The following is a 9,755-nucleotide window of genomic DNA, read 5'->3' as shown; positions in this document are numbered from 1 at the left end:
GTACACCGCCAGATCCGACAGCTCTGACGCCGACACGGCCTTCCTGAACACACCAACACACACTTTTACGTCAACATTAACACAGCCGTTTCTTCTCTTGTATATTTCTATATGAAAACACTATTGAGAGATATTAATGCTGCAACACACCGATTCTACTCTTCTTTACAGGGTGATAGTGAAGTGAAATATGTGATGATGAAATGCATAACTCAAATCAAATTAAATGGAGGGATATAATAACAGTTTGGAAGTCCGTTTCTGCCACATAACTAAGAAAAAGAAATCTATGACAATTTATTTAATTATGAAAAAAAAGTCATGATGATGACAGAAATACATTACATAGAAAGTCATAATGCCTTTATGTCATAATTTCATAAATATGCCTTAACATTTCATTCATATATCATAATTACAAATTAGCAAAGATTGTTTTATCTTTTGTGGCATAAATAGGCCTCCATATAATAGACACGAATATCCAATTATTAAAGGCATGTAATAATTAGTATAAACAATGGTTAAAACTAGAACCATAAAAAACATTTTCATTACCTGAAAGAAAATGATCTTTAACTGAAATATAACAAATAACAAAATAACATTTCATTTCTGAGGCACACAGGCAACATTTCTCAGGTTTCGGTTTAAGTTGCTGTACTGAAATAACTAAAACTGAAATAAAAATGAATGAAAAATTATTGACGTGTGTATATATATTTGTATGATCTTTATCTGAAATAAAATAACAAATTAACAAGAAAAAAAAAATAAAAACATCAAGTTTCTTATTTTTATTTAGTTTAACTTGCTGTACTAAAATAACTAAAATTGAAAAAAAAAAATAAAAAATTTGTAAAAATTAATTAAAAAAAACCATTGACAATATAAAAAAAACTAATGTGTGTGAATGTGTGTGAGTGAAAGTGTGTGTGCGCTAAAAACAATAAAACTTTAAAATAAAAACACAAAACTAAAAAACAATTCAAAATATGAATAAACCCTGTAATAGTAAACGAGCCTCAGTACTCACTGCAGTATGTGTGCGGCGATGGCGGGCCCGTACCAGTCTCCGGCCCGTTTCCCAGAGGCCCGGCCCAACTCCACCAGCCGGTGCAGGCCGAAGGGGGCGGGGGGGTGATCCCCGAACCAGCGCACCAGCCTGCGGTGAGCGCTCTCCACCAGGGACTCGCCATCCAGCGCATTGCCCAGACTGAACCGGCGGGGCTTAGCCGAGTCTCTGAGTGACCCGGCCCGTGTGTGAGAGCCCAGCACCTGCAGGTCATCTTTAGTCTGGTGATGCGTCGCAGGCCACGTCCAGCCTGAGCAGAGCGCAGAGCACACACACACACACACACACACACACACACACAGACCAGGGGAACAGCATGTTTAAATGCATACTGTGCAGGAGACTACTAGTGCACTCCCATGTGAAATGCTTTACGCAAAGCTTCACACACATTACAAATAAACAGTGGACTTTGTAAAGGTGTGGTTGGACTTATTAGTAGGGATGCATGATATAGGTTAGTGGCCAATATTTATCCGTTCAGTTACCTATTTAATAATGCATAATAATTACAGACTATTTTCACTTTCCAAAAAAAAAAAAAAAACATTGTTTCACATGTTACCATGTTATTGCTACACGTACTGTACCACTTTTTTATTAACTAAGTGAGAAACTATTTGAAAATTTAAAATAACACTACAGAAAAAAACTATATATATACACACACACACAGTATATATATTAGATTTAACATGATTATTGATAAAGTATTTTTTATTAAACATTAGAATAATATTTATGTTTTGATGTTGCTTTGATATTATGTTCTTATAAATTATATGTTTGTGTGTGTGTGTGTGTGTGTGTGTGTGTGTGTGTGTGTGTATATATAGTTATATAAATATAGTTCTATAAAAGTTATACGAACATAGCCATTCTTCCGGGTCAAAAGTGGCCAGATGGGTGATGATGAGGGTTAAGGTTTTTACATTTGTTATGTCTGTTTACGGTGTTTATGCATGCATATTTATGACTCTGTCCTAACAGTGTGTGAGATATGGAAAAATGTATTTTAACAGTATTTTTTTAGACAAATCTAACTTACCCCCCCAAAAAAGAGGTGCGATAACTATTAAGAATATTTGAGACAAATCTAACTAGCAAAAACAAAATAAACAAAGCCGGTGATGATGTGCAGATCAGCGATGGCCTGAATGCAAAATACAAATATATATATATATTTTTATATGGTTATATCCCTTAAAATTTTAAATGATGTGTATTTTGATAGTATTGGATGATGCAGGTTGAGGTTTTCAGTGTGTACCCGCAGGCATGATGTGCAGGATCAGTCCCTGAGCTAACAGCATCTGTGCGCTGCGTAGCATGCATCCCCATCCCGCGTCAGAGCCGAGGGCCGAGCCGTCCAGAGGCGGGAAGCCTCTCCTGTAGGTCATCCACAGCAGCGAGGAGAACGCCCGCCGGAAACACTCTCGCTCTCCTGAGACGAAACACACACACACAGTCAAAGCCTGCGCCGCTCAGAGCAACGCTGCATCCCCACAGTCCTCTCCGCTCACCCGGGTAGCTCAGCTGATAGGACTGTCCCAGCAGACACACGGGACGGCTCTTACTCAGACGCGGCTTGCCCTTCAGAGACCAGCCTGCACAGAAACACAGATGTGTGTGTGTGTGTGTGTGTGTGTGTGTGAAGATGACATCTGGGTTTAATATCTGGGTTAACTGAAATGAGTCATTTAGTGAGAGAGGAAGATAAAGGACAAAACTATCAAACTAATAGAAACCTGCTAATTCAATAAAATTAAATACTTTTCCTACATTACAAAGGCATGAAGCTAGTGAAACTCTTTTTTACTAAAGCATACCGCCCATCTGAGAAGCCGAGAATAATCTTTAGCTAGATATTTTAATAAGATAATGTTTTTAAAAATGCAATTATTGTTTAATAAACGGCAATATCAAAAACATTGGTATACAGTAGTGCTGTTTTGTGTCAGTCATTTATGTCAATTATTAACCAACAACCTACCAATCAAATAAGTTTAAATTCAATGAAATCAAAATACTGGACAAACACTGGCCATCAAAAAACATGTTTAAAATATAAAAATGGTTACAAAAATGGCTACACAACTACACGCACTTCTCCACACACCTCCATATCTGACGTTATTCCAGGCAGAAACGAGTTTAGTTTTGAGTTTGGTCTTCTCCTTGGACTGCTGGACGTGTTCGTCGACGTCAGCGCTGAGATCCAGCTGGCCCGGGTTCGACAGGTTTGACAGGTTGACCACCTCGAAGGACGCCAGATCATCTGCGGGCTCCATCACTCACTTCTATGAACCAGTTGCCATGACGTCGAGAATCTGAATCCCAGCCATCCAATCAGAGGAGGGATTAGAGGTTATGGGAACGAGAGATGCTGTGGGACAGAGAGAGAACAAAGGTAACTTACTGAGCTCTGTTCAGGACTTTCTCAGGGAAATACTGAGACACGAGACATCATGTGACTGAAGGAATCCTACAAATGAAATGTGTCAAAGCAAAAGTTAAGCCATAATATCACTAAACTCAACAAAACGTTTCAAAAAGATCTCTGTTTAGATAATTATTAGATGTTTAAGCATGAAATAAAAATGATTCCGCTTTATCTAGCCTTTAAAGACCTATTGAGAGATATACTCTGAGATTTACCATGGTAATGAATGTACATAATATTCATATAGTATACTTAAAGTACGTAATCATACTGTGCTACTAGTACTACAAACGTATGTTTAAAAACAAAGTATGGCCATACTACCAACTCCAAATGTACAATATTTAGTTGTATAATACAGATTTCTATATGAATGTGAGACTTTATACGTTTGTTGTTGGTGGTGGTTTGTTGAGTTGAGGCGGAAACTGTGTTTTGTTTATATATTAACTGACTCGCCTTTCGGATACCTAGACTGGACGGGTCATTTCTTTCACGAAAATAAGGATATTTTGAATATGGAGATAAAATACTTACCATATGAGCTGTTTTGACTGTCATGTCATTGTAAATATCGGATTTCTGCTGGAAACTTTCCGTACAAACACGCCGGACGCCACTCGGATTCACTGCCTCTTCCTTTACTTGGCAACGCAACTCATATCTGTCCTGTGATTGGCTGTCTGGTATTTCAGTGCTCTCTGATTGGCCACTTCAGTGTCTATGACTGTGTAGCATACTCCTGTTGTTATGTGTTCTGACCGTTCTGACTGAGATGAGATCACGGATAACGGTAAGAGTTTGTAAGTTACCTGTATGGATTTATTTGTATTAAATCACATTCAAACTACTGCTAAATGATCAATAGTTCAAACTCAGCTATTACATTCTGCTTCACATAACATAAGACAAGTTAACTGTACTTAGACTACAGCAGTGCTGGGCAGATTACTCAGCAAATTGTTGTAATTACTGATTACAAATTACACGAAGAAAATTGTTGTTAGTGACATAACCTAGATTACTCTTTTAAGGCCATGTATTCTTCTTACTGCTTTTTGATTACTTTTGACCTAACTTGTTAAATACATAGATTTGAATGGGATTGTGTATGAAGAAGAATGATGGAAAAATCAATGAACTATGAATTATTTACTTTCATTTAAAACGCGATATAATCTAATTACAAATACTATTACGTAATCCAGCACTACAAAGTTTTTACTTTTATTAACCTATTCTATTATGTCATATGTTTTGACCTTCCAATAACTGACTAATATTAACTCATTTATCATTTATCTACAAACCCATGCAAGAAGACAAAAATAACCTCAAACCAAATATGTGATTGGCTTCTTTATTATGACTGCACTTTATTATTATTATTTTTTTTAATTGCATTAGTTTATAACATTGCCTGAGGTGAGAACTCATAAAAAACTGTAAATAAACAATGATATAAGAAGTGAATGTACAAAAAAATTCACAGGTAAAACAGTTGGGAAGATTTATGCAAAGCAGCGTATCGAAGGGCAACATAAAACCTCCCATTTTAAAAATCAAACAGGGCAAAAATCATTCAAATAAAATTATAAACGTATAAATAAATACAAAGAGAAAAATCAATAAAGTGCATTCCGTAACATTGGTTGTACTCTTGCGCGAGTAACTGTCTCTACAGAATCTAAACACTGACACCGTCTATCCTACACACACACACACACACTTTACAGCACAAATCAATCTGAAAACATGTCATAAAGGCATATACACACTACCCAAATATTAAAAGCATATTAAAAATTATGCTACCTTGACAAAAGGTACCGTGGTGTTACTATGGTACAAAGATGGTACCTGATATACTGTACACCATAGTACTGAATTATTACCTTATCCATGTATATTCAGGGAAATGCCATGGTTTATGTCTGAAAAATATGGTATTAGCATAGTACAATGTCTAAAACACCGTGTTAATACCAGCCAAAATTCAATCCATCATTTGTTTCTCCCTCTAAAGGTTAACATTTGGGTAAAGTGTAAAGTCCTATATTGGCAAAAGACAGTCAATCAGGGATCAGCTGATTTGGATAATCATTGCACGAACGTGGCACCAAATACATCGCTAGATTCATTGCTCACACACACACACACACACACACACAGACAGACAGAGAGTCTCAAAAGTATGTTCACACAAACGTGAGAGATTTAAAGTGTAAACAGATTGGATCGATACCACACAAAGCCACTGCCAACGTATCATTTCATATCTCTCGCAAACCACTAGACGTTTACATGTCATCCTACTACGTAATAAAATCCTATAAAAGATCACAAATATGTAGCAAAAGTGAATTAAAAGCCCTGAATGGATTAAAATTAAACACATCTACACATGGACCACCTCGTACTTCACAAACTCTTCTGCATATACTAAAAGGATAATTCAGGCTTTGAAAGAATTCAAGTGTATAATCCACAGTGCATTTACTGGCCTATTAATATAATCTAACAGGATGACATCATATAGTGAGCTATTTTCTTCATAGAGTTTGTCTAATAATCTCAATATCATTTCATAACCATGCCATCCTTGAGGTTTTTGCTTCAGTCTCAAGCATGGCAAATTTAACTACTGTATATAGACTCTCTTTCTCAGTTTAGACATTTAAATTCAGCCACATAAAAGTCAACATGAAACGACATCACTCCCATAATGTACTTCAAATATACTTCTACAGATATGTGCTATTATTGCCATAACGCAAACTGGCTTTAAATTGCTGCATTGACTTAGAAAGGCTGCATTTCCCACAAAGTAGCTATTTGACTATACAGTAGACCTTAGTCAGGGGTCGATTTTACACAGATTAAACATTGCAATCCATTAAACGCACTGTTTCTCACAACCTAGTTTTCATTCCTGTCAAAAATTATATATGGCACTACCCTGACTAAAGTCTGTTTGTTAAACGTTGTGCATGACCAAGGTGATGTTAGCTGAAAGGGAAAGCCGTGCACTGATGAATCGTGCACAATAACACCAGGAACATGCATCACTAAAGTAAATATGATCGATTTAGATTTCATGTTGACTTTTGCAGGGCATTTCCAGTGCAAATATAATTAAGACAGCAGAAACAAGCACTTATTCACACGGTTCTGTCCTTGTGCAACAATCATTTCCCATTTCTGTTGCCTCTAGCATTCGTATATAGCGCTACCGTCTGCAGTTTAACAGTATAGCCGAGGTACTAAAATGATCTATAGTGGTAAACAAACACTTTACCTACTTTACCCCTCGTTTCTGAATCTGATAAACTGATTGGATGATATGGTGATGACTGAAAGTACATGCCCTCTACAGACCTGGCAGGAATGATTGGATGTGCAGTGTTCACTAGCATTAGGTCTTGATTTCATTTCTCATATCTTATTTTTTGACTCTTCTATTCACAATATACAATGTAACATGCATCTAGAGAGACATACTGGTTTGTTCTACATCCACATTTGATGGTGCACACACTCATACGCCATATGCACAAACACATTTGACAAGGGTCATTTAGAAGCACCTTTACTTGTTTGCGTTTTTTTATGTCTTGGTTTGATGGCTGTTGAGTCTTTTGAACAGTCTGCATTTGGACAAATACTGGGAACACGTTCTGTTTTTAAAGTTCCCAACAGAGTATTCCCATTAAAGTATTATGAATGTTTGGAAGAGCTCTTTGATGCCTTTTCAGGCTTTGACGATCCAGGACCGGGCCAAGTTCCAGTCAGCCCACGGCGACTCCCAGACGAGGCCTCGGACTTTCCCAAGGTGGCGGCTCGTTTGTCCTCGTTGGTTTTGGAGCTGTCCTTGCCCTTCCCGCCATCCTGAGATCCCAACTTCATCGGCCCAAGCACAGTTTTAGCCACACTGGTGAGCTGCGTCACAAAGCTCGGCCTGTCGCCAGGAGATACGGCACGGGATTTGCTTGTGCAAGGCGACTTAGCGGTTGGAGATGGAGAGGCTTGGGACTCATCAACCGCTTCCAGCCTCCTTTTTTCCTCTTGAGGGGCTCTGGTTGATCCTGGTGGGGTTTGAACCCGTTCTTCAATGGTTTTAGACTGGACAGGAATGGTTTCTTTAACTTTAGTTGCGGCAACAATACTAGGTCCAGCCCCCTCAACGCTTAGAGTTCCTTTACCTGACTTGCTTGCCTCTGGAGCAACTATCGGTAGGGTTTTCTCCCTCACCGGGATCTTTTCAGTGGCTTTGCCATTCTCCAGCCCATTGGGACCCTCAGTTTTGCCATTGTCCAGCCCTTTGGGATCCATGGTTTTGCTATTCTCCAGCCCTTTGGGACCCACGGTTTTGCTATTCTCCAGCCCTTTAGGACCCTCAGTTTTGCCATTCTCCAGCCCATTGGGACCCTCAGTTTTGCCATTGTCCAGCCCTTTGGGATCCATGGTTTTGCTATTCTCCAGCCCTTTAGGACCCTCAGTTTGAAGGCTCTGGGGTTTGACTTCCTGTGATCCAGAGCTCTGGACAATTGGCGTCCAATTTGGGGTCTTTGAGCCACATCCCATTGCGGATGTGACGCTAAGAGATTCGCTCTTTCCCACATCCCTAGCTCCCTCCTTGACTACTGAGACGACTGAGACTTGAGAAGACTCAGACTTGGAGGCAACTTTTTCCGTCTGGTGTGTTTCGGCCAATTGGATTGATTTGGGATCCAATGGTTCGGTTTTTGACGTGGTTTTTAAAACTGCTACACTTGAGTCGGGCTTGCTTGGAGTAACCTCGGACTCTCGAGTCGTCACCGAGTCCTGCTTTCCAAGATGCCTCGCCGGACTCAACGTGTGTTGGGCAGGGGTGTGCGTTGGCGTCTGTTCGGGTGGAGAAGGCGGAGCCCCGGGCGTATTCTCTCCCTCGATCTCCATCAGGCTCTGGAGAGCGTGTTCGCAGTGGAACGACTCCCGGCGGTATTCGGCGTGCACAACCTCCAATCCGTGCTTCCTCATTGACACGCAAAGCCCTCCCTTCCTATCCGAGCACACAGAAGATGAGGACGATGGGAAAGATGGCGTAGGGGGAGGGCCCAGCTTCTCGGCGGACTGCACCCGTTGGAGGAGAGGGGAACGAGGGGGTTCTGCGCTCTTGGGACGTGGGCGCGTGATTGGAGGGGATGCATGAAGCTTGGCGGGGAAGGCTTGTGTGGTGTTGGAGCTCCCGACGGTGTGTCCAGCGATAGGCGGAGGAGAGGACGAAGTTGGGGATGGCGTGTGAGCTAACGGGGACAGAGGAATGTTCCCGGCGGATTTGCAGCGAGCAGAACGGTACTGGCGGTGGAGTTTGGGTGAGAGACCGTAGAGAGAGCTTGGCCGCATGTGCTGAGATGTTGCAGGCGAGTTTGGCGTGCTGGACGCGGGAGAGCTGCTCTGAGACGACGTGCCTGAAAGGACAAGGACAGAACCAGGTCAGAACCTTAAAGGAACATGTAAAGGGCACACAAGGATCAGTCAAAACACCCAAACACTGACAGAAGTTAAATACCAAATGCTAATAGAGTTAATTTCAAAGCACGTCTGCCGTAAAACAAAAGAGGCAATGCATGCCACAGAAATGTCATCTTCAGTAGGTCAAATATCACTCAAGTAAATAAGGTTTAATCAAAATTCAATATTACACGGCAAAATTCTGCTTTTGTTCTCTAGAAAGGAGTTCAGACGTTATAATACAATTGTTCAACTACTCAAAAACTTAGACCCCAATCATACTCTTGTGTGTCATGCATCATATATTGCATTTATATCAACACTTTCAAGCTTCAGAGACACTGGACTCTGCTATGAGGCACGTAATGGGGGATTTTTATGTATGTTTTGCATTCTCAGCACGATTCAACAGTCTTTCACAGTCAATATGTTTAAAGCAAGGTGCCTAGATAAAATATACATCCAGTTACAAACATTAATGTGCAACTGTAGCGCCCCCTTGTGTACTGCTGCTATAACATGCATGTGTGCAATGTTTTGAATCTTCATTTCCATACTAGCATAATCTCAGTCAGTCAAGCTAAACTAGTAAAAGTAGAACAATGCAAATAAATAATATTTAATAAATAATGCTTATAATAAATGTATACTATTGTCGTTAATAATAATAATTTTGTACAAAATCAGAATAGAGAGATATTTTTGATTGCTAATTATACATGTTTATTTAATTTAATTTAATAT

General features: G+C 39.8%; 2 protein-coding genes across 4 annotated transcripts in view; both read right to left on the bottom strand.

Moving 5' to 3' along the window:
* atg4db (autophagy related 4D, cysteine peptidase b) overlaps positions 1-4,183 on the bottom strand; it is a 9,671-nt gene extending 5,488 nt beyond the window's left edge. The window contains exons 1-6 of the mRNA XM_089129300.1: positions 4,056-4,183; positions 3,195-3,461; positions 2,599-2,682; positions 2,346-2,519; positions 1,037-1,325; positions 1-43 (exon numbers count right to left, since the gene is read on the bottom strand). The exon at positions 1-43 is cut by the window's left edge and continues 19 nt beyond it. Of these exons, the coding sequence (XP_088985426.1) occupies positions 1-43; positions 1,037-1,325; positions 2,346-2,519; positions 2,599-2,682; positions 3,195-3,366 (762 nt within the window). The 5' untranslated portion in view covers positions 3,367-3,461; positions 4,056-4,183. The remainder of the gene's footprint in view (positions 44-1,036; positions 1,326-2,345; positions 2,520-2,598; positions 2,683-3,194; positions 3,462-4,055) is intronic.
* A 681-nt stretch (positions 4,184-4,864) lies between these two features.
* The window catches only part of mast1b (microtubule associated serine/threonine kinase 1b), a 46,498-nt gene continuing 41,607 nt past the window's right edge, over positions 4,865-9,755 (bottom strand). For all 3 annotated transcript variants that reach the window (XM_039667267.2, XM_039667268.2, XM_089129285.1), the window contains one exon: positions 4,865-8,968. In XM_039667267.2, coding sequence (XP_039523201.2) covers positions 7,236-8,968 — 1,733 coding nt within the window. In that variant the 3' untranslated portion in view covers positions 4,865-7,235. The remainder of the gene's footprint in view (positions 8,969-9,755) is intronic.

This window comes from Pimephales promelas, chromosome 3 (assembly GCF_988280905.1).
Source record: "Pimephales promelas chromosome 3, fPimPro1.hap1.1, whole genome shotgun sequence".
NCBI lineage: Eukaryota > Metazoa > Chordata > Actinopteri > Cypriniformes > Leuciscidae > Pimephales > Pimephales promelas.
The sequence above is the reverse complement of the archived record's forward strand: the minus strand, read 5'-3'. Positions and strand labels throughout refer to the sequence as shown.